The following is a 27766-nucleotide window of genomic DNA, read 5'->3' as shown; positions in this document are numbered from 1 at the left end:
AATGGGTGCTGGCAGATGTACAACATATGAAACTGACCCAGAGTGATGAGAAAGTTGATGGAGACCTGGTAGATTGGGGAGTGATGTGCCCAAACATCATGGATTCCCCCAATTTTAGGTCTCCCTGATTGCACATAGATGGAGTACTGCAATATTGACACCGCATCATTCCGGCCAGTGGCATAGCAGACCAGACGCTGTTGGTTTTCCAGGGCTAAAAGACCTACTTCTCGCCACACCCGCTCCGCGGGTGCCGCTTCGCACAGGAGTGCGTGGAGCCACACTTACCGGGGAAGAGGAGCAGCAAGGCGGCGGCTAGGGCGTGAGGCTCGGCGGGGCTGCGAGCGTGCGGGGACTCCAGCAACCAGGAGTCCCTGCGAGACCAGTGAGTCACCATCCGGTCCGCTCTCCCTGCTGGCCCGCCCCCCGCCCACCTGAGGCTTGTAAAGCCGACCTCCACCTTCACCTGTTGGGACACCGCATCATTCCGGCCAGTGGCATAGCAGACCAGACGCTGTTGGTTTTCCAGGGCTAAAAGACCTACTTCTCGCCGCACCCGCTCCGCGGGTGCCGCTTCGCACAGGAGTGCGTGGAGCCACACTTACCGGGGAAGAGGAGCAGCAAGGCGGCGGCTAGGGCGTGAGGCTCGGCGGGGCTGCGAGCGTGCAGGGACTCCAGCAACCAGGAGTCCCTGCGAGACCAGTGAGTCACCATCCGGTCCGCTCTCCCTGCTGGCCCGCCCCCCGCCCACCTGAGGCTTGTAAAGCCGACCTCCACCTTCACCTGTTGGGACACCGCATCATTCCGGCCAGTGGCATAGCAGACCAGACGCTGTTGGTTTTCCAGGGCTAAAAGACCTACTTCTCGCCGCACCCGCTCTGCGGGTGCCGCTTCGCACAGGAGTGCGTGGAGCCACACTTACCGGGGAAGAGGAGCAGCAAGGCGGCGGCTAGGGCGTGAGGCTCGGCGGGGCTGCGAGCGTGCAGGGACTCCAGCAACCAGGAGTCCCTGCGAGACCAGCGAGTCACCATCCGGTCCGCTCTCCCTGCTGGCCCGCCCCCCGCCCGCCTGAGGCTTGTAAAGCCGACCTCCACCTTCACCTGTTGGGACACCGCATCATTCCGGCCAGTGGTATAGCAGACCAGACGCTGTTGGTTTTCCAGGGCTAAAAGACCTACTTCTCGCCGCACCCGCTCCACGGGTGCCGCTTCGCACAGGAGTGCGTGGAGCCACACTTACCGGGGAAGAGGAGCAGCAAGGCGGCGGCTAGGGCGTGAGGCTCGGCGGGGCTGCGAGCGTGCGGGGACTCCAGCAACCAGGAGTCCCTGCGAGACCAGTGAGTCACCATCCGGTCCGCTCTCCCTGCTGGCCCGCCCCCCGCCCGCCTGAGGCTTGTAAAGCCGACCTCCACCTTCACCTGTTGGGACACCGCATCATTCCGGCCAGTGGCATAGCAGACCAGACGCTGTTGGTTTTCCAGGGCTAAAAGACCTACTTCTCGCCGCACCCGCTCCGCGGGTGCCGCTTCGCACAGGAGTGCGTGGAGCCACACTTACCGGGGAAGAGGAGCAGCAAGGCGGCGGCTAGGGCGTGAGGCTCGGCGGGGCTGCGAGCGTGCGGGGACTCCAGCAACCAGGAGTCCCTGCGAGACCAGTGAGTCACCATCCGGTCCGTTCTCCCTGCTGGCCCGCCCCCCGCCCGCCTGAGGCTTGTAAAGCCGACCTCCACCTTCACCTGTTGGGACACCGCATCATTCCGCAGGAGGCTCTTCAACCACGATCAGGGGGACTTACCAAATGTCTGGAGGAGGTGAAGACCTGGATGACTCAGTCATCATTAAAACTTAATGGTGACAAAACGGAGCTCATGCTCCTGGGCCCTGCCGACCCCACATTTTTCAACTCATTGTGGCCCCGCTGTCTAGGTCCCCCCCCGGGCCCGAAGGATAACATCAAAAGCCTAGGGGTATGGCTGGACAGGAGTCTCTCATTCAACACCCAGGCCACAAAGCTTTCAGCCACCTGCTTTGGAATACTCAGGACACTGAAGAAAGTTCTTCCTTTGCTCCCAATGGAGGCAAAGCAGATAGCCATACAGGGCCTGATACAATCACGGCTGGACTCCAACAATGTCCTATATCTGGGTGCACCAGAGTACACCTTAAAGAGACTACAGCTGGTACAAAACTGTGCCGCGCGTACGCTGCTGCAGATTCCTCGCAGATTGTCAGTAAAGGCGGCTCTGACCAATCTTCACTGGCTCCCAGTGCGTAAGAGAGTCTTTTTTAAAGCAATGTGTATTGCCCATCAAGCTTTCTGGGATTCGGGTCCTCCAATCACCCGTGACCTAGTAAGCCAGTATCACCCAGGTAGAAATTTGCGCTCCAGTCAGGCCTTCATGGCAGCAGTCGCCAGAGTCAAAAGGTCTAGAACTGGCGGAAGGACGTACGCCTTCAACGCCGCCAAGATCTGGAACTCCCTCCCGTTTCACCTGAGATCCAATCCTGATCTCGTTTCCTTCCGTAAACAATTAAAAACACACCTATTCAATTCTGTTTAACTTAACTCAGTTCTTTTCCCTCTTCTTCTGGTTCTCAACCTCTTTATCCTTCACTGGTTCCTTTTTTAGCGCTTGGACGCCTCAGGGCAGCAATCGCGCTGTTTATAAATTCACTTTTATTCATTCATTCATTCATTCATTCCGGCCAGTGGCATAGCAGACCAGACGCTGTTGGTTTTCCAGGGCTAAAAGACCTACTTCTCGCCGCACCCGCTCCGCGGGTGCCGCTTCGCACAGGAGTGCGTGGAGCCACACTTACCGGGGAAGAGGAGCAGCAAGGCGGCGGCTAGGGCGTGAGGCTCGGCGGGGCTGCGAGTGTGCGGGGACTCCAGAAACCAGGAGTCCCTGCGAGACCAGTGAGTCACCATCCGGTCCGCTCTCCCTGCTGGCCCGCCCCCCGCCCGCCTGAGGCTTGTAAAGCCGACCTCCACCTTCACCTGTTGGGACACCACATCATTCCTGCCAGTGGCATAGCAGACCAGACGCTGTTGGTTTTCCAGGGCTAAAATACCTACTTCTCGCCGCACCCGCTCCGCGGGTGCCGCTTCGCACAGGAGTGCGTGGAGCCACACTTACCGGGGAAGAGGAGCAGCAAGGCGGCGGCTAGGGCGTGAGGCTCGGCGGGGCTGCGAGCGTGCGGGGACTCCAGCAACCAGGAGTCCCTGCGTGACCAGTGAGTCACCATCCGGTCCGCTCTCCCTGCTGGCCCGCCCCCCGCCCGCCTGAGGCTTGTAAAGCCGACCTCCACCTTCACCTGTTGGGACACCGCATCATTCCGGCCAGTGGTATAGCAGACCAGACGCTGTTGGTTTTCCAGGGCTAAAAGACCTACTTCTCGCCGCACCCGCTCCGTGGGTGCCGCTTCGCACAGGAGTGCGTGGAGCCACACTTACCGGGGAAGAGGAGCAGCAAGGCGGCGGCTAGGGCGTGAGGCTCGGCGGGGCTGCGAGAGTGCGGGGACTCCAGCAACCAGGAGTCCCTGCGAGACCAGTGAGTCACCATCCGGTCCGCTCTCCCTGCTGGCCCGCCCCCGCCCACCACGCCCCCTATATCACAACATCAGACTCCCGCAGCGCGGGACGCAGCTCGGGGCGAAGACCGGGCTAAGAGCGGGCCGTTTGAGGCCGTTCGAGGTCTGCGAGGACTGGACTGGCCCACCCTCTTTCGCCCTTTTCTCGACATATGATCTACTGGGTCTAAATAGGCAAACCTTTCTATTTTCCTTATTGTAGTGCCAGGCTAGGTGGTTTGCCCTTGTTGTTGTTAAGTTATGTGCACCAGGTTAACTCGGAGTAAGGCCGTTAAGGGTGGCCCGCCAATTAATGGCCCCATGGATGACTTCATTACTCGTACCAATCTAGCCATAGACCAAGAAATTTCCAAACTTCAGACTCGTGTCTCCCTGGAATTGGCAGCCGCCAGAAGATTGTCCCAGGTCATTGCACTCTCAAAAAAATCCTCCCTGGGCCACATAGCTACTGTGGTTACCCCGGAGCGCCCAGCCATTTCCCATTGTGTAGTCACGCAGGTAGATGTCCATCAGACCCAGTTTCCACCCTCCCTTTCCCCAGCCCTAGGGCCTTCAACTCAGACAGGCGAAGTGAACCTACCTGTGGTTACTCCCAAGCAGGATGTTAGTTCTAATTCCCCCACCCCGGTAATTTCAAACACACCTAAGTGCAATAATACTAATGGTAAACTACCCAAAAGGAAACGCAATTCCCGGTCTGCTTACTCTCGTAAGAAGGCTAAAATTGCGGTAGCACAACAACTGAAATTGGCTAGTGTTCCGGTACCCAATGTAACAGGAGGGTGTACCCCTAGGGAACAGCTACAACGAGAGGGAGCCAAAGAGGGGACAGCCTCTGCCTTTTCTACTACAACTGCAGAGGATGAGGGCTTACATGTAGAGGGTCTGGAAGGGAAGGATGGGGAATTCATAGGTTTAGTTTGGGAAACTCTTAAGAAACTTCTCTCTCCCCTCGATCTCAGACTCTCACGTATTGAAAATAACTTGCTAGAGATGGAAAAGAGCATTATTGCCTTGGCCACTCTTGGCCTGAGAAGTCTAGAAAATCAGGGCCTTCCTGTAGTTGACCCAATATCTCAAGACCCAATATCACAAGCCCCACAACTTCCCCCTCCAGCACCAGCTTTTGTACGGCCAGTTCCCAAACCGCGGACCGTGGGTGTGGATCAAATTACCACCGCTCCCAAACCTAAGGCTCCCAAGCGCCCCATTCCTCAACCATCAGTAAATCCTAATGCAGGTGTTTCTCTTAGACCTCCTCCCAGTGAAGCTGCTTATCAACTGACCCAGGGCCCTCCTGTTAAGAATAATTTTAGAGGGGGCTATATTGATCTTCCTCCAGAGGCCAATGAATACGTGGTTGTATTGACGGGCGTCCCCCAGATCGGAAATGGTCAATACGAGAACCACTGGTCTCTGAAGAACAAGATAATGCACTGGCTTAATGTGAATAGACCAATTCCCAATGGTCGGAGAAGCAGAGTTCTGATGGTACGTCGAGTTCCCTGGGTGGGCCCCACAAGGAAAACCAGTCCCGGGGACTGTATAGTGGTGACCTTTGAGGACCCACATACGGCACACCACATTTGCTCTTGGCCCACCGGTGAAGGTTCTCTTGTCATACCTAGGCCACTTTCCTTCTTTTATCCACCACGCCCCAGACATACCCGGGAAGATGACTGGTCATTGGTACGCCATCACACATGGAGGAGTCACCCTAACAATCACCAAGATCTCTCTATACATTGGAATGGCCTCCCAACCTCGAATAGGTTTGGTGGTCTTGAGGAGGTAGACTGACTTCCAAGGCAACCTGCTTTTCAAGCAGCGAAAAAAGCCCCTTCACCCCTGGCCCTAGGGATCATAGAATCTTTTTCCTTGTTGATATAACCTACTGTCGCTAGCCCCCCAGGTCCAGAAGAAATGCTATATGCTCTGCCTATAGAGGGGGGATTGAACACCTTAAGCACTTTAGAATCTCAAGACGTAGTGCAACTGCTGGACTCACCTCTTATGATTCCCTTGTCACCCATTCAGAACGTTCCAATAGATGGGAAGCTGACCGGTGTAGCAAGGGCTCTTAACCAACAGCAGAATGAGCCACCGCAAAGGTTAAATAGAGCGGCTGCAGTGGTGGCAGGTCTTGTGTCTAATTCGGCCGTACCTGTCAATCCATCAAGGCGGATTACCCTAGGCGAACCTCTGTTAAAGATTCTAAGCTGGAACGTGGCAGGGCTTGCCCGCAACTTCGACATCCCAGAATGGAACGCTTTTTTGGCCCCTTATAACATCTGCCTCTTGCAAGAAACCTGGTGCCTAGAACCCAGGCACAGAGTAGGCTTCACAACCTACTTCGTTCCAGCTTCCCAACAACATGGATGCAAAGGTCGCCCGTCTGGCGGCCTTCTTATATGGGTTAGCATCGCACTAGGTTTAAGTGTAAGCCTAAAGACCACTCAATCTCCTGACCTCCAGAGGATAACTATACGCTGCCAAGGGGGAAGGAAGCTAGAAGTCTTTAACCTCTATTTAAGGGGGGCCAGGGGAGGGGCATCATCGCTATCCTCTACAGGATTAAATGGTGAACTAGTCGCTTGCAGTATCGACTCTTATGTTCTCCTCGCAGGCGACTTCAACTGCTGCTTTGAGCCACTGGCTAGGGAGGACATTCTGGACACTTGGGATGAGGATACAAGGAGAGGTATCCCCACCCTGACCCTAGATCCGATTCAAAATGGACGCAGAGTGCAATAGACATCAATGCACTCTGCATGGAACACGACCTGAGACCAACTAATGGACGATCCAAATCGGACCTTATGGGTGCGCATACCTACAACAGGACGGGACACACCTCCAGAATAGACCATATCATGTTGAATTACAATCTTTGGTCATTTCATCAAGACATGGAAGTCATATTGTCTTGTGATAGTGACCACAATCCTTTATCCTTAACCCTCATTCCGCCTTGGCAGGTTAGAAACCTAGCCAAGTCTGCCCACATGTGGAAAACATCCCATGAACTTGTACCCTCAAACTGTGGCAGGCGCCTAAAGTGGGCTAAAGCAGTAGCGGATGAGGAAAGGATGGCACAAGCAGGGACCATAATGACAGCGGTGGGGCCGCGTCTCGATGCCTTAGGTATTACCAGTCAAGCTGTTTTAACGACATTCACAGAAACTATTGCGGCATTAAGTGAACTGTTTATCATTCCCCAAACCAGTGCGAAGGTTGTAGTGAAAGGTGCTTCTAAGGCAAGAGACAAGTGGTATTCCTCCAAATGTCGGGTTGCTAAGAGGGAACTCATTTCCGCAGTGAAGACCAAGGATCCAGGCAATATCAGACTTGCGAGGAAACTTTACAAAAAAACTGTAGCATGGCTAAGGAGGCTCACGATTACAGTTTCTGGAGGGAGTTAATGGAGGCAAGTACTAGGAAAGATTCTAAGGGGTTTTGGGATCTGCTGAGAGCCAGGGACAAGCCGCTTGATCTACAGCTTACCTGTAATATTCCTGGTGACGTCTGGTTTGCCCACTTTTCCAAGCTTTACTCTGTCCCACTAGGTGTACCTCAACCAAGCATGGGTTTTCTGGCCAGACCCCCAGTTGTTACTACAATTAATGACTGCCCCTTCAGTAGTAAGGAAGTCGAAAGGGCAATCAGGTGTATTGTAACCAATAAGGCTGCAGGCCCAGATGGAATTCCGGGTGACCTGTTGAAGAAAAATCCATCTTTGTGGAGTAGACTAATTGCTTCACTCCTGAATGAGGCTGTACTGGGAGGTTCTCTTCCTGATTCCTGGAGGGGCGATGAGGTCGTCCCTATTTTTAAGAAAGGCTGTCGGGACGACCAAGCCAATTATCGCCCTATTAGTCTGCTTGACTCGACACAAAGGTTGCGGGCAAAGTGGTTCTAGGTAGGATCTTGCAGTGGGCCGAAGAAAACCAGGTTCTGTCAGATTTCCAGGCAGGTTTCAGAACAGGGACAGGCACCATCGAGCAGACATTTCGCCTCTTAATGCTATATTGGAAAGTGGTCGTACTGGGTAGGGGCAGTTTGTATTTAGTCTTTATAGACTTGCGAACTGCCTTCGACCTGGTCCCACGAGCCCAATTGTGGAATGTCCTAGACGGGTTGGGTATACCCCCTTACTTGTTGGCTTTGCTTATTAAGTTCCATGAAAGCAACTTTGCCCAGATTAGATGGGGTGTCCAGGGGGAAAAAACATCTCGCATCCCTGTAGATAGGGGCGTCCGCCAGGGTTGCGTGCTTGCCCCCACTCTGTTTTCACTTTACGTTAACGGAGTGGTGGAGCATCTTCTTCAACAACCATCAGATGCACCTTCCCTGGCAGGTAGAAAAATACTGACGCTCCTATTTGCGGATGACACCCTTCTAATCTCAAAATCACCAGCAGGCATTAAAACGTTGCTTTCTAGCTTTAAGGCCTTCTGTGACATCAAGGGCCTGTCTATAAATATAAGCAAAACCAAATTCCTTGTCCTTAACCCCCCCAGGAAATCTGTTGTCCCTCCTGCTCTAGACTCTGTCCCACTTGAAAGAGTCAAAGAGTTTGACTACCTAGGCATTCGACTCTGTGACACTATGAGTTGGAAGGCACACCACCAAAAGGTGTTTCTGACCCATAAGAGGGTTGCAGGGGCCCTGCTCAAAGAACAACGTGCCTCATCTCTCAAACCCATTGGGGCACTATTAGACATCTACAGGGCAAGGGTGGTGAGCGCAGCATTGTATGGTGCGGAACTGTGGGGCGTACAGAGAGTCGACACCTTAACCCACCTCGAAAACAACTTCCATAAAGATCTCATGAAGTTACCCCACAGTACCCCTACACTCCCCCTCTTGCTTGATGCAGGTACACGCCCAATATGTGAGCAAGCTAGGCTACGCCCCCTTTTATTATGGGCCAGGATATGGAATGTTCCAGAACTGTGCAGCTATGCCGAAGCCCTAAGAGAACTCCTATCCCTATCGGGCTGGCATAAGGTAACCTGGCTCAGGGAGGTTAAGCGGCTTCTTTATGAATTGGGTCTAGGAGATGATTGGGTCAACAGAACAGCACCTTCTAAGCAAATGCTGAAGAAGGCTTATTGGTTATGGGTGGCTAACGAGAGAATGTGCAATTCTAAGCATTGTAAATCTGTTGTTCAGTTCCTTTTAATTAAGGAGCTCCCCTATAGAGAACCCTACCTGGACTTAAATTATAACCCGGGCGACAGATCATTGTACTTCAAATTTAGGGTAGGAGTACTCCCCTTAGGGTTGTTAACTTCCACTTAGAAACCACCATTACAAACCATACCATATTGCCCCTTCTGTGACTTAAGGGTTGAGTCCATTGCTCATCTGTTGTTTGAGTGTTATGCATATGCGGTGCCCAGGTCGAGATGGCTGAAGCCTCTATGTAGGAGCTTGGGCACTAGATCACACCTGGAAGCCTTACGCATATTACGTTCAGATGCCCGTCCCTTCTTTGCCTGCTGTATGGCAAAATTCCTGGGCTGGGCTTGGCGGATAAGAACTGCAAAGAAACTGTTGATCCCGTAATGTGCTTTTTTGCCTGTACCTGCCCTTATGATTTGGCTAATAATTCACTCTCTTAATGCCACTGCTGATTTCGTAGGCTTTTTATATTGTGTATTGTCAAATTGTTTTTACCAAATTGATGTAATGCAATGCTTTTATGATATGTTTTTATATCGAAATAAAGCTATTCAAACAAACAAACAATATTGACCAACAGAGGTGTGTTGATGGCTTGGGTTGATAACAATTGTTGATCAGAGTGAGCTGTGCAAGAAACATGGCTAGAAATAAAAGATGTAGAAGAATATACTATCAGGGATGATGGGCTTCGTCGCACATGAACAGTTATATTATGTTTTTAATTATATTTTAAAATCTCAATACATTTGTTTTAATTGCCTTGAATTCTTTGGACATAATCAACACATGTCAAACGTATTTTGACCTTGCCATTATGAAAGTAGTCCCATATAAAGTGGGTCCTTGTAGTCTGGAATCCCTTCAGTTCCTTAAAACATAGTGTGTACAATAGCACTAGCCATTTGGCACCCAAATGAGAACTACAGCACACCATGGAATCTAACACTTCAGACACAAACACAGCCAAGGGTGGTACTGCGCCCGGTTGCCTCTCGTCATCAAACGATGACAACCTTGCAGGTTAATTATATGATTTAAAACAAGACGTGCAAGCTGCCTGTCACATCTTTGTTACCTAACAATCACATACGCAGCCTATTTACATTCTATGAGATAATAAAATATGTTGTTTTTTCATAACATCCATATGCGTTCTGCTCATTAGCATTGGGCACCTTATTTTGCTGCATTATATTTTACAATTCACTTCAACCCCAGCACGTGCCTCGTGTAAATCTAAGGTCAGAGGGAATTGTTATTTTCTGATCAAACTTCTAGAGAAATTATTTGCAATTATTAATACCAACGCTAAAGACTCTTTTGATCTAACCTGGAAATGTTAAGATTCTCAATGTAATAATGAACGTTTTTTGAAAGATGAAAGAGCGTTGTATTTGCAAGAGTTACATCAGCTTTGTCAGGTATCACTGCAGCTCATATTTTGACTGGGATGTAATGTGAAGAGTGGAATCGGGCATCTAGGTCAAAGTAAGAGTCCAAAATTGTTGAACAAAATATACATTATGGAAAGAAATTAAATGGGATGTGGATTGGGTAGCACCCTCCCTTCGGGTCCTTAGGCACACTGCGCCAGACCTAGACTTTTGTGTGAGAGCCTAATCCATTCTGGGTGTTGCAGTCTTGATTTACTTCGAATGAGCTAATGAGACCAACACACCTTAAATCATTAATTTCTTGCTCTGGAAATTATGTTCATGGCCTTTAAATCTAAAATCTAAAGCTAATTATCCAAAACTGCAGGATTTCTTCTTACATTATGGTATCTTCAAGCCCACGGCATATTCCAATCTAACTAAACCATCTGCATCTCAACTATGCACTGTAATCTACAGGACAGCTGACCTCAACAGCTAATTGGATGCTTTTCGGGCTCTTGAACTACAGCAATTCAGTTATATGGGGCATTTGTCGACATTTTCAACATAGATTAGCTTCTGTTTTTACAACTTTGTGTTTCAGTCTTGGAACCCCTCTGTGCTCAGCTAAATGCAGACCAGTTCAAGGCGATTAGTTTTCATCCTCAAAGCGATGGCCTATCTGAACAAACAAATGAAAAATAAGGGAGAGAGAATCAGAGATTCATCCTGCTTCCGGATTATCAATCTGATCATTAATGGGGAAGGAATCACTTGTGTCAACAGACCAGAGTGTCAAAGAAATTGTATCGAAGACCCTTAACCACACTTTCACTGTACGCAGTATGTATCTTTTTTCTGATCGTGTGGTAAAGTGGGTAGTGTCATCATGAGGTCGCAATCACTTGAGGGTTTCTGTCTTCAAGTAATTAATCATTCTCCACCAGGATGGAGACTGTCTGGATGATGGCAGTCGTGAAATGTGGTTAAAATATCTCCTTTCCTGTTAACACCTTTTATTGATCAGGAGAGGGATATGAATAAAAAGAAATGATGGTACTTAAGTGGGTACGTTATTGGTCCACAGCACCTCATGGAAGGTCAACATGTTTCAGTCAAGTTATGCTCATACGAGGCAGGTGGCCTTCATCAAGACCAAAGTGTGAGTAGGTGGTCTTATTTCCATTGAACAGGAGCAGCAGAGCTAGCAGAGATGGTCATCTACAGAGGACCATCAATCTCTCCTTTGTCCTACGATGTCAATCTACTCACCCTTACTACTTCTTAGATGCTCTCCTGGTTGAGGATGGTCATTCACTTGGAGAACAGAACCCTCAAGTGATTATAACCCCCATGATGACACTACCCACCTTACCACACGAGCGCAGAAAAGATATATACTGTGTGCTGTGAAGGTGTGGTTGAGGGTCTCCGATACAATTTCTTTGAGACTCTTTTCAGTTGACACAATATCTTCAGTGCTTCACATCTTTACGTGTAAGCTGTGATAGACTGACTATAGAAATTAGAAATTTAATTCAAAGGTGGAATGCTACTATTAGATTTTCAACAAGGTGCGCTTACTAAATGTTTAATTTGACAAAATCAACTGTCCTGCAGTGCTTGGAGATTATTATGGTTACCACATTAAACATCTATGATGGCAGCCACTGATTCCCATTGTTAAAAGTTGCCTGAAACAAGTATTATAGTAGAGGGCGTATGATAGAGGGTAAAAGGAGATATTTCTGTCATGCAAAATTATATGAAGAAGAAGTAATTGTCATTCAAAGTCAAGAAGTAGATATTTCAATAAAGTAAAACGTGGGTATCTGTGGCCAGATAGCAGATTTTGGGCGACATAGTGAATACAAGAATAAAATAGACATCGCTGTGCAACACACAGAATTATCCGAGTTTTGAATGACAACATATTGGGCAATTTTATGACAATGTAGCTCTCGGTACACCTTTAAGAGTATGTAACGGTATACGCAAACTTGAATCATATGTTTGTAACATCTCCCCAATTAAAGAGATTATGGCAATAGTACTTTATTTTTCTACGGCAAGAATGACTTGATTGCTGCTAGTACTTGAGGGGATTAGCCATTAATGTTGGTGACAATTGGTAGAGTCCAGCTGATAATAACAAGAGATTAGTTAAACACTAGTGACATTCTAAACTCATTACATGTTTCTGTTTAGAAAAAAATACACAGAGACAAATGAGAAAGCTTGAATACTTTAGAGTGGTTTGTCTTTCACTGGGTACATTTATTATATCAACAACTTCATGAATGCTATTCGTGTCTTGTACAGAAATATCTTCTTTGTATGGTTATTAATGTATTGTGTAACATTATAAGATTAGTTTATTGTATTCTGAAATAGGTTTAATAAAAACAGGAACGGGGATGACTAGGTGGAACTTTACTAGTTACATAAATTTGAGATTAAACATACATACAATTTGGTTATAAAGATGACATCTTTCTATGGCCACACTGATTCCAATACTCACAGTTTGCCAGTTACAATGTCAACTTTGCCTACTATTCCACCTGGCTCTTCGCTATTACCTACTAATGTGTAATGCATGTGGCACCTTAATTTGAAATTGATGACATTGAAGAAGGATGTAAAAACATATCTAGATGGACATTATTGACCTACATCAACATGTAGGGCCTAATTATGATGGTGGTCGGACAATCGACTGCCATTGCAGCGGGAATTAGAGCGCCCGACAAGGAGTCAGGGGTCCCACCCGCTATATTACGATTAGACTGCTGTATAGGCAGTCGGAAACTGCCTTTTTCTACTGCTGCTTGTGCTGTGGCCAAGGAAAAGGACCGCAGCACAAGCCACATTGGAACAAGCATTTACAATGCAATAGGTCTCGCAGCATTAAAGTTTGAGTTACTGGCATTGTAAATGACAATGATTTGCATTAAAAAAAAAAATAATTTGCAATTGATATATAAACATTGTTTGTGAATGGTTAGCTGTTGCTTATGCTAAGCAAAGTTGGCAGTAATATATAGTGCTAGTCTTGCTTGTTATAAGCATGCTGCTTTAAAAAAGTATTTACCGCAGGAGAACCTTACCGACTACACTAAAGGGTAATAAGCTACATGAATCTAAAAATATTGCTTAATATGCTAATGTGCTCAAAAGCCAAGGCACAGGAAAACCAGTAAAACAAAAGCAAGTCGAAAATTCTAGTAGGACAAATGCTGCTGTACAAAAAAAACAGGACTGGGTAGAGGTGTCAGACTGGAAATAGGCACTTGTTCTGCAATTTATGGATGTGTGCACTTATATATGAACTGTCCTTGTATGCCTGTCCAATGTAAACCGTCTACGGGTACCCACGAAAAAGACAAAACTACATCTACCCACAATAGATTGTGACCCGCAAAACAAATCTCTCAGAAGCTTTTGGAAAGAAAGCTGAAAATCTCCTAATTTGTTCTCCAAAACATCAAATATGAAAAGTTGATCTGGCCTTGCTGCTGCTAAAAACACACTTGTACCTCACATCAACCTGTGTTCACCCACTAAACATCGGTGTGCACGCCTTGTTGTCCATCGCCATGTACACCATATACCATGACCCTAAGAGCCATGATGCTTCACATCCTGTTCCCTAATAATGCATAGAATGTTGTTCTCCTGAACTGGACATCGCTCATTTCTCTTCAGATGCACAGTGTACTTCTCACCCAATGTATCCCTAAGTGTAATACACAGTTCTTCTCTGAGGAGCATTACTGGTGCAATCCAACATCATTATCCAGGTCTATGAGGATTGTGCTGTTCCATTCCAGGTTTTTCATTGAATCCTGGGAGTTTTAATCTCATTTATTCCATTATAAAACAGGACTCCAAGTCCCAGAATGCAAAGAAAAATCCTGGACTGAAGCAGCATATCATGACAGCTCTGCTAGTACTACTGTGGTGAACATACACGGCTAATGCACCCTGTACCTACTTCACTGTTTTATATGTGGCTGCTTGTCTGTATGCATTGATGCCTGCATGTTTGTTCATTCGGCGTGCTCGACTGTACGTCTACTGGAGACTGTGAAATTGAGTGCCCCTAGGCGTGATACTCTGTGTGCATAATCGGCTCTTTTACACGATTACTCTTTGTTTTTCTCTGCTTGCATCTCTTATGTAACTCGTGTAAATGAAAGTCGTTATGTAAAGCAACTGGTTCTTTTGTAAAGTGCTCTGACACCTTCGGGTAATGTTCGCACTATATAAAATCGCAGTAAATAAAATAAACGGTGACGGTGTGTGATGAGAGCCGACATCGTCTGGCACACAGTGTCAATGCGCGAGTTGTAAAGTCTGCTGTATATATTGAAACAACTGTTTTCAACATGCACTTGGAACTACGTCACAACCTGCTTTAACCCTCCGAGCAAATTTACTGAAACACCTCTGCGTGCGCTCGTGTTTCGATCCGCGTTTACTTCAAGCCCAATTCTGAGGTTTAGGCGACTGCATGAAATAATCACAAAACAAAGCGTTTGTTTGCTTATTTTTTAATAAATATGTATTGGCTTGGGATTCATATTTAAAAAATAATTGATCCCTTTTCTGCTAAGTTAGGCAACCGGAGAAAATAAAGCGTTAGTTGAGGGCAGTGCGTGTGAAATAGGCAGTCTGTCTCCGTGCGCCGCACACATTGATCTGGACTCAGTAGTGAAACCGAAACTTACCAGGCTCGCGTCGTAAGCTGTCTACGGTACAAGCTCACGCGCGCGACCAAATCCCAAGGGGCGCGTCGTAATCCGACTCTGCCATGCTTCTCAATGCTGCGCGTGGCCATCTCTTGTCTCTACTCGTTGTCGGCTGAGCCGACGACTATCGTTCCAACTGCGACAACGCGCTTCTCGCAGGCTTGCCCTACAAAGACAGTTTGAGCACATCCATGCACTGTGTGCCAGGCACTCTATGGTGCCTGGCACACAGTGCATGGATGTGTGGGTGGGAACTAGCTAGACCCCTCAAGCCACTTAGCAGGGCCTACGGATATGGGGGTCATGCTTGGGGTCTGCAAAGTCTCTTTCCAGCTGCCTTTTTATAGTGGTGAGACCATCATGAAAAGTCAATCGGAAAGGGATATCCTAATCCCTAAAGCGATGCATGCGCAGGCACTGCCCCCATTGTAGGGTTAGGAATCGGACCGTTGTCTTGATGGGATCTTTGATCCCGTTTGAGGCGGTGGTCCTACCCCCATGCTCTGCGCTCCGACCGCCGGTATTGTAATTCAGAGATCAGACAAATTCCCAGGATGTCGGACGGACAGCCACCGGCCTGTCGGTGGCATTCCGTCCAACATCATGATAACTGCCATTGTCATAGCTCAGGCCCAACTCTGCCTTGTGCTGCTGCATCGCTCTTGCAGTCTTCCCCTAGTTTACCCCCCACACTTTTTTAGTGCCTTCTCCTTGCTTTTCCTACATTTTCACTGCGTTCTCCTTGTTTTTTCCCCTGTTTTCTGTGTGCCTTCTCCTTGATTTTCTTTTGTCTTCACTGATTTCTCCTAGCTTTTTCCCCTGTCTTTTTGAGTGCCTTCTGCTTGCTTTCCCTTCGTTTTCATTGCTTTCTGATTCTTTCCGCCATTGTTTTCCCTCGGTTTTATTGCTTTCACTTGCTTTTTCCCGTCTTCTGAGTGCCTTCTCCTTGTTTTTCCCTCGTAATCACTGCTTTCTCTTTGCATTTTTCCTCTTTTTTTGAGTGCCTTCTCCTTGCTACCCCTTCAATTCCATTTCTTTTTTCCCCTCCTTGCTGCTCCTGCCTGCTGCCTTTTTCTCGCCTTATGCCCAGACTGGGAACCAAAACCGGCCCTGGCAAAGTGCTCGGCCGCCCCCCCTCCCCACTAGGGGGGGGTTGGAGGTGCCGCTGAGCGCTATGCTAGGGCCAGTTTTTGGCCGATTTTGTAGCAGGGCCGATTTTGCAGCTATGCTGCAAAACCGGCCCTGTAACAAAATCGGCCCCCAGGGGCTCAAAACCGGCCCCCACCCTTGCGGCGCACCGGGGGATTGCCCGGTGCCCGCTATGGCCAGTCCGGGCCTGCTTATGCCTAGCCCCGCCCCTTGCTTCCCAGCCCCCCACCCTCCTCTAAGGACCAACAAAATGGAGACCACAGTGTGACTGTATTGAGCAGGCCTCAGGCCCACCTATCCCCATCCTGTTGCAGTGCTCTTGCAGTAGTCCCCTTTCTTTTTTACACACTTCTTTAGCGAGTTCTCCTTACGTTTTCCTAGTTTATCGCTGCTTTCTCTTGCTCTTCCCCCATTTTTTGAGTGCCTTCTCCTTGCTTTAACTTGATTTTCACTGTTTTCTCCTTATTTTTCCCTTAATTTTTTGAGTGCATTCTCCTTGCTTTTCCCTCGTTTTCACTGCTTTCTCCCTGGTTTTTCCCCATTTTTTGAAAGCCTTCTCCATGCTTTCCACTCGTTTTCAATAAAAACATTTTTTTAATGCAGTTAGTAACTTCAGCGCCTTGAGACCATCACGTGTGATTTGCTGCACTTAATAAATCCTTTATCAACTGATTGACTCAGGGACAGAACAGTCTATGTTTGGTAACATTAACCCTTTGCATGCGGGGGCCAACTGAAGTCACAGTGGGCGTTTGCGGTGGACGGCCAGGGGCCGTCCGAACCAAGTCCAGTCATAAATCACCTGCACCGCGGCGGAATTCCCACTGCGGTCAACGGGTTAACGTGAAAGAGGTGAGAAAATAATGAAGGACAATACTATGAGCATGGAGACTGTGGAGAGTGGTTCATAGGAAACTGGGGCTGAAGGACAGGAGCCAGGTCTTCCGGGCCATAAAAAGTAGTTCAGCCAATCAGACTGCAGTAGAAGGACATCCCAGGTAATTTACGCAGCTGGGTGGCAGAATAAGTAGTCTTGCAACTCCTTAGTTGTAGGATTCCAGCTTATTTATTTCAATTACTATTTTAGCATTTCCCTGCACCTTTGTTTTTTTCTACCTTTTGCCCTCATTTTTCCCTTTTGATCTTCTTTTGTATGCTTCCAAAGATCGACACTCCATTGGCTTTCCTCTGCTGTGTGATACTAGAAGCGATCACAACTACTCAGCGTCTCCACGTGCTCCCAAGCTCATGGAAGGTACCAGAGTACTTCCTGAGTTCGGAAACAGCTTTCCCTTACAAAGCATTAGCCAGACTTGCTGTACCAGTGTTGTGTGTGGTCCTGTTAAAGACCTCCCAGAGAGAGGACACCAGGCTGAATCATCGAAAACTCCTGGGACTCTGGGAGATGGGACAATCCACTCTAGCGTACTTTTCTCTCTCATTCCCAATCTCCATTTTTTCCTCATACGAATATTAAGTAGACTGTAGATTCTTAGCCCTCCATGTACTGTTCTTACTGGGTGGAGAGTGTTGGACCAGCATCAGACTGACCTTCTCCAACATGGCTCTCAACCGGGTCGTGACACTTACCCCTTAGGTGTTCTAGCATGGCTCTGCACAAAGATATTTCAGTTCCGAAAACGGTCTCAGAAGTTTAAACTCTGTTTCGCAGGTCCATATCCATCTCATGATGTGATTAATCCAGTAGCTAGAAAAAGCATGTTGCCTAGACAGTTGAAAATCCACAAATTATTCCACTATTTGCATTTCGAAAGGTGCAGCCTTCTACAAAATAGTATCACCTTGCATCTTCACCAGTTCAACTACAAAGCAGAAAAGTATTTCAAGTCCAGTAATTTATGGATGCTGTGTGGGGCGGAGGTCATTATTGTATTTAATGTTTTCAAAAGAATTCTCTCCACGGTAATGTGACGTGCCACTTCTACTCACACTTCAAAGTTGGTCATGGCCTGTCACCTTAAACATGCCGATAAGCCTGCTATGCACAGGTACCTGGATAGAGGTGTGCGGTTTGGATTCTAGGAACATCCTAAAGCAGGGTACCTGCAAGAACATATGCTTCCCAAATTTCAAAATTCATGACCCCGTCAGTATTGAACATCCAACAGTATGAGTCCCTCGAATACTGTCCTGACAGATGATTAGTCTTGGAAGATGATTGTATCCGCAAGCTAGTTTGAGGAAACATTAAGCAAAGCATACATCCCTGAAACACATGCCCCTCTTCTCTTTCTTTTTTTTTGGCACGCTTTTATGTCTATGGGTTGTGCCACTGTAGTTCTTTTCCTATGGTGGTGTTTTTTGATTATAATCGTTTCAATTTGAAAATAAACCCAAACTTCGTTGTCTCTCAATCCAAACTGCTGCACGAGTTGCCCGCAGGTCGTGACTGCTGCCCCCTCCGTAGTCTCTGAGTCAAAAGATCCTATAAGCTGCTGTTCTGTTTCTAAGAACGATCTGAAAGCCCAGCTATTATTTAATATGCAGATTGGAAGGGAGATCTTAAACGCCAAGTTGTCAACAGTTAAAATATATCTAACTGTACCGAGTATCTCACAAATGGAAAAAAAATCAACGTACCTAACTTTTGTAACTAATCTACAGCATAGGCACATCCTGGTGAGATTCCATCTAAACTATATTCCTCTAATGTTGGGTATCCCTGGTAATGTTTATGTTGCTGCCGATCTCCCACTCTGTACTTGTGATAATCAGTCAATACAGAATTATATGCATTTTTTGCTTTTTTGTAAACATTACCATAATGAGAGGAAAAGGTTTATCATCCCCATTTTGCGAAAAATGAATTTTAGACAATGTCGTGTGGCCTTTAACTATTTACAGCTATTGTCTGACCCCTGTATCTGTTCCTCTGTGGCATCCTTTCTTTTAACTGCTCTAAAAAAGAGACGTTCAATCTGCTGGATCCAATTAATTGTATTATGAACTTAATCAAGTATGAATTTTTATCATATGTTTTGAAATTGTATAGCTATTGTATCTTAACAATTATCGTACTGTAAGGATGTGGAATGTTTTTATCTTTTATCCTTTTATACATGTAGTATACTTTTATGCCTTCATCATGTCGGCGAAATAAAGTTATTCTGACTGATTGACTGACTGATTATAATCATTATGTGGCAATTATTGCTGCAAACTTATAGTCTTACTTCTATGTCTGTCAAATGCCATGATTTTTGATTTGGGAATCAGACTCCCCTACAATGAATATCCTGTGTGAGACTTCCGACTCCAGGGAAAATGGGGTATCCAGTTTAATCTGTTTAGCAACTTGGTTTTTGCTTTGATTTGCTGTTTGAAGGCTGCATTTTAGTTGGCGTCTAATTTGTGGAGGCTCCTCCTCACTCATGGAGATTCTCCCATCTGCAGACGTAGGTTTTCGTGTCATCTCCGGGAGTCTGAGCTCAACAGCATCTCAAGATCAAAGGCCCAGCAATCATCATGGTTTTGATTTAGGTAGCAATCTTTTCTGATAGCATGCGTCATCAAAAACAGCAGCTCTGGGATTTTGTTACTTTTTAAGATATGGAAGCTTACTTTAAGAATCACTGCCACAAAATGTACACTTGGTGCCGCTATATGTACTTTTCACTGACACGAAAGTTGACATTGATTCTATCAATGTATCTTCGTAGACCAGGTTAAGAGACCTTGTGAAACATTTAACAGCACTGTACTTTGTGTTGTTTCATGCTGCACGCCATGGGCACATCAAGGTATGCAGTATTTGCTGGTACAACATGAGGTACATCTATACAAAGCCACAGATCTTTAGAAATCATATTCATTTTAGTGCCAATTGTATAATGCATACATAGATGCTTTTGAATCTGACGCCTTACACACAGGTGTTTCACCCATGAAGCAGAATCCTTCAATGATATCCCACATATAAATCAATATAAATGGTAAATATATATCAATGCCCAAAATACAATAAATTAATCCGGTTTATAAATACATACCTATAACCTGCAGAGTGAACCTAAGAACTCGAGGATAACAGACGCTTAAAGAAGATCTATTCCCATCTATAGCTTAAATCTTATCAATTAGTCTATAATCAATATCATGGATTTTATAGATAACTGTATCTCAATGTCTGTATGTTAATATAAACCAAAGATACATTAGAATTTAAATGCGTTAGTCGTCTCCAGGATTGACTAGGCCAACTCCTTGTACGTAGGCATCCCAGATTATCAACTCAAGCGTTTGCAGCTTGTCCAGAACCAGGCAGCACGCCTCATCGTCCATCAACCGAGGCATCATCACGTCCGCCCCCTACTAGGATCTCTGCACTGGCTCCCTGTTTCTGAACGCTGCAAATTTAAGCTGGGCTGCCTCGTCTTTAAATCTCTGGCGGGCCTAGGTCCACCCTTTATCTCCTCCCTCATTCATCCCTAAATCCCCTCCCGCAATCTTCGCTCGGCTCACTCGGCCCTACTCAAAGTCCCGAGAGTCAAGCGTAAGAAATGGGGAGGTTTAAGATTCTCATTCCTTGCTCCATCTTTCTGGAATGCCCTCCCACTGGACATAAGGCTTGCTTCCCCCTATACCCACTTCAGATCTCTCCTTAAGACTCATCTGTTCCGCATAGCGCACAATTAAAATGTTTCTTTCTTCTCCGGCTTTTTTATTTTTTTCCCTTTCCCTCTCCTGTTGTTGCTTGCACCCCCTTGCCCTGCCCAGTCGGTGCCCTCTGTCCTTTCTATACCAGCGCCAAGAAACTGTATAGTGTAAGTAGCGCTTTACAAATACCTTTCACATCACATCACATGCTATGGTTTCATCTTCAAACTAAAGTTAACATCTACATCCCATATTGTATTTATTAGCTTAGGTTGTAAATACAGATCTATCGCTTGGATCCTATACCTTATTCCTGGTATTATATGCAGATCTATATTAGAAATCAATTGCATTCATCTAAATAGTAAATATAAGTATATATCACACATGCTATAAAGAAAGAAGTACATAAAAATATATATCATATAATGTATAGGTTACCCTAAGAGCCAAGTATCTGTAGCCTAAATTGTAGACTAATCTGTTAACAAAATTAATTAAAAGAGTGTAAAATTAAAAAATTCTCTGAACAAAGATCCACTAGTTAAATCTTAGAATGTAATAAAATATGTATTGTAAGGACTATAGTTTAGTCTAAGCCAGTGCTTCCCAAACTTTTTAGAACCACGACCCACTTTTTATTACTACAACCTTTTGCGATCCTCCTGGCTTTAATGGACATAAGGTTGAAGATTAATTGTTTAATGTAACTAATCCATTGTGTGGTAAAACAGTGCTGTTTACAGACAGCATGTTTTCCATTAAAATGGTCACTAAATTTGCATAGACGTACAGTTTTATAGAAAAAACTATATTGCACACAAATGATAAAGTGTGGAAATCGGGTTTCAATCAATACTTGTAATTTGGGCATCACCAAGTCAAGTGTCTTAATGTATACTGATCCTACTAAAATCTTTGTTTCCATCGCACAGTACTACCAAAAATGTGCTTAAAGTTGCTCTCCTAACTGCTGAGTGTGCACATTTAACTTACAGGTATGTTCATTCGCTCATGTGTTAGGAAAAAAATGACATCTTCCGGCTTTCCTTTCACACTTCACGCACCCCAGCAAGACTGTCATATAAATTCCCTTTACTTTTCTTTCACTGACTGTAAAGTGAGAGGAATTCCTAAACACCAGTCCACCTGTTAAAAATCAGCAACAGAAGATATAACCTGACCTTGGACCTCTGTCTTTGAAGCGCGGCAAATGTAACTGATAAATACAGAATTTAAAGGGATCTTTATTTATTGCCTGGATTTTGGTGACCCACCAAAAATCAGCACGTGTTGGGAAACACTGGCCTAAGCACTAATTAATTACATATATCCTATACATCCCGGGCAGTAAAAGAAGTAAATACAATCTATATTCGAAGTTAGTGTAACCCAGTGATTCTCAAACTTTGGGTCGCGGACCACTGATGGGTCAGGAGAGTATTTTTGGTGGGTAGCAAGTCATAAAGAGGTCCTTAAATTCTGCATTTATCTTGTCACATTTGCAGAGCTTCAAAGACAGTGGTAAAGTTTCAGGCTAGGTTTTTAGACAAATTGCTGCTTTTTATATGGGTATTTACATGGGTATTGGTGTTTACAAACTTAATTTCCTTCACTTTGTAGTCAGAGAAAGAAAAGTATAGTGAATTGTGTGACAATCTTGCTGGGGACATAGACTGTGAAAGGAAAGGGTTTATGATGTCATGTTTTGCAATTCACAACAAAATGTAAATATCCTTATTTAAACTGTACACTTTCAGCAGTTAGGAAAACAAAAATGAAGCACAATTTTTGATAATTCTGAGGTGTGATGGAAATAAAGATTGCAATAATAAGATCAAAACAAATCAAGACACTATACTTGGTGACGCACAGATTATACTCACTGAAACACAATTTGCACACATTAATAATGTGTGTCCTAACCAGTTTTATCAGTAAAACAGTATGCCTTTGGAAATTTAGAGGCCATTCCAATCGAAAGTGTGCTTTCTGTAAATGACAATGCACTATCGCACAATTGATTTGTTCCATTCAAAAATCACCTCACCTCATGTCCATTAAAGCTAAGTGGGTCACTAAAGCTTGTCATTTAAAAATCTGGGCTGTGGCTCTAAAATGTCTGGGAAGAATTGGTCTAAGTTCTAAATTAATATAAATGAGAGCACAAAAGCTGCATTCTAAATGACATTATTGTTTAGAATTCTCTGAATATAACTTGGCACAAAGAACAGCAGTTTGTATGTATGCTAAAGGTTTGTGAAACATAACTAAATATGTAGCAACCATGAGATGGATCTAAATAACGCCCACAAATCAAAATGTATAAACTACACTTAGTAAACACCGCACCAATAATTAATGACGTGAATAAGAATGCAAAATATCTGCCGGCATTGTATAACAATCACATGGTGGAGTCCAAAAAAACTAGTGAGTGCAAAATCTATTATAACCAGAAGCAGGCTTCACTCATGCACACAGCAACGACTTTACGACTTCTCTTTATACTTAAGAGGTATGCATTTTTCACACCACAATGTGCACAATACTGGTGCACAATTCTGAAGTGGTTGGTTTGTAAGTGACCCACAATTTTATTTTTTGGCAGACTGGATAGTACTGTGCTTTTTGTGCGAGGCATTAATCAAACGTAATATTACTTTGTAAATTCACTGGACTGTGCCTCTTTTCTGTTCAGGATAATGATTCCCTACAAAAACAACCTGTTCGATGAGAAAGGCGTGCACTGCACACCGCTTACAAAGCATCGCATGATCATACAACGCAGGGCTTCAAGTTAGATGAAAAAACGGATGGTCTCGCAAAGATCTAATTAAGGGCGAAGCTCAAAACGTGTACAATAAAAAAAATCTGTGCTCAACATAGTGTGCCACCCGACTGGAATTTTGCTGCTTCTGTTATTGCATCCGGGTATATAATACAAGGAACATTACACCTCCAACAAGCCGTGGCTATTGGCTTTGTCAATTGGTGTTAGTTGCATAAGACAAATAAGCAACAACATTGGCTTCGTTATATATAATACTGAAAATGCTTCCGTTCTAAAATGATGAGATTGAGAAAATACTATAACGAGTCTCTTTGAAGTTACATCAAAGGCGGTGATGGGAGGCACTGCTGCTGAGTCAAGATTTTGTTTCCACCCTGAGGAGCTCGAGGGCTAAAATGGAGAGCCCGATACGGATCCATCTCAGCACCTGCTTTTTAGAACTGCCTCACTGAGCACCGGCAGTACCCAGTAAACTTAAATCCCTGATACAATGTAATATACCATAAAATATATGAAAAGTTGGCATAGTGCAGCAACGCACTCAAGAGTGCAGCACTGCATACCACCACATACAAACAAATGCAACTTAAAATAGCGAATCCCCCAAACCAGCAGTGTGTCGGGTGCACTGAGGGGGGTGGAAGGGGGAGCTAATTCGACCACTGCCCTGCAGGTCAATATGGACACTATTTATGTTCCTGGACCGTGGTAGCATAATGCATTCTGGATGTTGTAGTCTTGTTTTAGTTTCTATTGAATTAATTAGACTAACACTCCTGAAATGAATGATTTTTAGACAAGAGTCTGGTGGTCCCCCTAAGGTAGGCGGCAGGGCGCCCCCACCGTCACCTGAACCCCGCAGCACAGTGTCTGGCGTGGCCGTGTTATGAAGTGTGGCGGGCTCGGCCCATGTGTGCAGCGAGTCCCAGCCCCGCTCCTCCTCCCTGGGTGTGGGCGATGATCGCTCGCACAGGCCTCGGGCCCCCGAGCCTTCCCTCGCCGCACCAGGGAAGTGGAATGTCAGACCCGCTCCGCAGCCGGAAGTGGGCGTTAGAGTTACGGAGGACGGAGCTCGGGCAGCATTCCAGTGACGGCCCTAGAGTGCGTGGGACGGGGGCTGTCTCAAAGCAGACCCTCTGGAAGGGAGCGGGTACAGACACGGCCCCCGGGGAGGGGTCGCAAAAAGTCCCTCGACCGGAGACAAAAACTCCCGCTCGGGCAGCGGGGGAGGAGGAAGAAGGGGAGGTGGGGGGTTCGACGGGCTAGCAAATTTGCCTACTACGTCTCTTTCTCCCACGCTGTCTCAAGAACACTCCGATAATCCCTAGCTTGCTCCTACCTACTCCATCCCCATTCCTCTTTTAATTCTCTCATAGTGCTTCGACTCCCTGACTGTCTCACAGCCGACCCCTTCCCCCGTCTTCTGAAGCGACTCGCGCACTCCTTTAATGTGGAGAGTTTACACCGGCCTGCCCCACGCTGTCCTCCCAACTCTGACTGTCCACGTAAGAGTGCTTAATTTCTGCCCGTGGTTGCAGGTGATGGGCACCGGCTCTCGTTGTAGGTGGAAGAAAGAGACCTAAGGTGAAATAAAGACGAAGTGGCCTTTCCATTTGACACCACCTGGTTTTACCAGGAGTGGTGGAGAGCGGCTGGGAGCTCCCAAGAAAAACTTTGGGCCCTATGTTTTTTAATTCAGCACTGTCTATGTGTTTGCCAAACATCTCTCGTCACACCTCCCACATCTCTCATTCTAGCATCTCGTGCACTCTAATCAGATCCTTCATTTTCCCTGTACTTTTACACCACAATAAGCACTCGTGCCCACTCGCCAGAACTCGAAGTTTAAATGTCAAGATAGCAGATCACTCGAATTCACTGCCCTCATAACAGACCCCTTGCAGTGGTTTTCACTGTCCTCTTACCAGCCAATCGCTGGATTCCTCACTCGCTCCCTGTCTCGTCACCAGATGACTCACTCTCCCCACCGTTTTATGAAAATCCCTCACACTTTATTTCCTCTCACTGGGACCCTCACACTCACAGCCTGGTTACCAGATGCAACTGTCGTTTTATCAGATCGCTCACTCGGTGTTCTCTTAACAGATAATTCAGAGCCCCATCATCAGACACTTCCCCCTCATTTGCATACCAGATCCATCACACTCACTCCCACTGTCCTCTTGCCAGATCCCTCACTCACTGTCCAAGCAGGTCCCGAACACCGCTAAATACTCCTGTGAACTATGTCAACAATTCCCTTTCACACAGAGCCTTCGCAGAACCCTGCATTCACTTTCCCCCTCACACCTCCTGCTTCTCATACAAGCCCTAACAGATCACTTCTTGCACGACCAGCCTTCTCACTTTCACTCACACCTCACTCCCCTTTTGTTTTTCTGCCCCAATACTCATCCTTTGACTTGTCAAACTTACTCTCCCACATTCTTGGCCCACACACACTTCCTGCCTAACACTCCTCTTCCCCGATCCCTCCCTTTCACCCTTCTGGCCCCTCTCCCTCCTCCTACACATCCCTCCCCTGCGATACAGAGTACTTTAGCTGAACTGACAGGCACCCCCTCCGGCTCACACTCACCTTCCGTGCCGCCGGAGCAGCCGTGCAGCAGGGCCAGCAGCCCCCAGATGCAGCAGTGCAGGGCGCCTTGCAGTGCCATGTTCCTTAGTGCAGTGCCATGTTCCTTCGTGTAGCGTGCAGTGCAGGGCGCCTCACGTCGGGAGTAGGACCATGCTCCGCGGTGCAGGGTGTCGTGCAAGCCTCCTCGGTAGTGATGAGTGACAGGCGCCTAGTTCACGAGTGCACCAGCGGTATGCTACTTGGTGCAGCGCCCCTGTGTCCAGGGCAGGGTCACGCGCCGGGTCCGTGCTCTCTCTCCAGGCTCGTGCCCTCGCTGTCTCACTCTCCAGGCTGTCCTCCCTTCGCTTCCACCGCCTCAGCTCCCCTTCATTCCTGCAAAAGTACTTCCTCAAAGGCAGGCGAGCTCTTCGGGGGCGCGCAGCGCGGGCACGCCAGGCCCTGGGAGTGGCGGCTCCTGCTGTGCCCTGCCCGGGGGCTGGCAGAAGAGAACAACCTGCCTCTCCAGTAGCAGCCCGCCTCCCTCCAGCCCCATCCCCTCCCCTCCACTCCCACACGAGTACCGATCCGAGAAGTGCTGCGCTGATACCACTTTTCTGCACAGAAAACATTGTATGGGTGTCGTGAAAAATGATGCGGGAATACCGCACACTGAATTAACAATACCGCGGAGTTCGGTAATTAACCGGGGTAGCATTATCGCCCGGTTCCAGCTGAATTGGGATTTTCTCCACACTTGTAAAGAGCATCCTTTTTAGGACCACCAAAAATGTGGTATTAAACCTTGTCCCTTATTGTGCAGAAAATCAATTCAATTCATTTCAATTCAATTCAAAAAACTTTATTCGATCATTTATAAAAATTAATCATAAAAGTGCATAAAGTACATCACATAACTTACAATTAACAAATTACATTTTATAGACATTAAGTTACAAAAGACATACTTTTCCTGACAGATACAGATTTTAAAATATATACAGCACACATCAGGTGCATCAAGTGCAAATAAAAGGCTCATGGCTGATTTCATAGAAAATACCTTATATTTTTTAAAAAGTGGTTTCAAATAGATAATACGGAATTGTAGGTAATAAGGGCAAATCAATAAAAAGTGCTCAGTGCTCTGCTTTGAGGTCCCGTCACACGGGCATGGGGCTACAGTATGTAACTTGATGTGCGGACAAGCAACAAGCATGTGAACAGTCCCCATTCGGAGTCTAGTAAGGACATACTGGTGTGAGTGTATAGTTACCATTTTTAGATATTCTGCAAAACCAAATTCAGCCAGGTTATATGTATTTTAAAACGGTGTGTAGAGTACTGGCTGGTGGCAGCACTACGCTTTTGTGCCTTAGCCCTCATATACACGAGCTTTAGCTCTTTTTTTGGGATGTATAAGGCACTGGAAGGGTTTTCATGGACATTCAGCTTAAAGACATCTTTAAATGAAGTAAAAATGTAATTGAGCCAGGGAATCAGGTTACCCTTGTCCAAGTGGAGGCAGTCATTAATGATTTTCCTCGTGAAACTGGTTTGTTCTTTAAGCCAGATAGATCTCCATACCAGTAGGGGTCTAAGGCCAATAAGATCTGATAGATGCTCCAAACCAACCTCCTGGTGGATCAAACTGGTAGAGACTGAGGATGGTAAACAGAGGAGTTTCTTAATGAATTTATTTTCTTCAACTTGAAGCAAGTT

The 27766-nt window shown here is 46.3% G+C and overlaps 1 protein-coding gene across 1 annotated transcript in view; it reads right to left on the bottom strand.

Moving 5' to 3' along the window:
- The window catches only part of ERBB2 (erb-b2 receptor tyrosine kinase 2), a 377312-nt gene extending 350774 nt beyond the window's left edge, over positions 1–26538 (bottom strand). Inside the window, exon 1 of the mRNA XM_086924358.1 lies at positions 26069–26538. Coding sequence (XP_086780484.1) covers positions 26069–26147 — 79 coding nt within the window. The 5' untranslated portion in view covers positions 26148–26538. The remainder of the gene's footprint in view (positions 1–26068) is intronic.
- Between the last annotated feature and the right edge of the window lie 1228 nt (positions 26539–27766).

The sequence above is a fragment of the Lissotriton vulgaris genome, chromosome 5 (genome assembly GCF_964263255.1).
Source record: "Lissotriton vulgaris chromosome 5, aLisVul1.2, whole genome shotgun sequence".
NCBI lineage: Eukaryota > Metazoa > Chordata > Amphibia > Caudata > Salamandridae > Lissotriton > Lissotriton vulgaris.
This window is presented reverse-complemented; position numbering and strand designations above follow the sequence as displayed.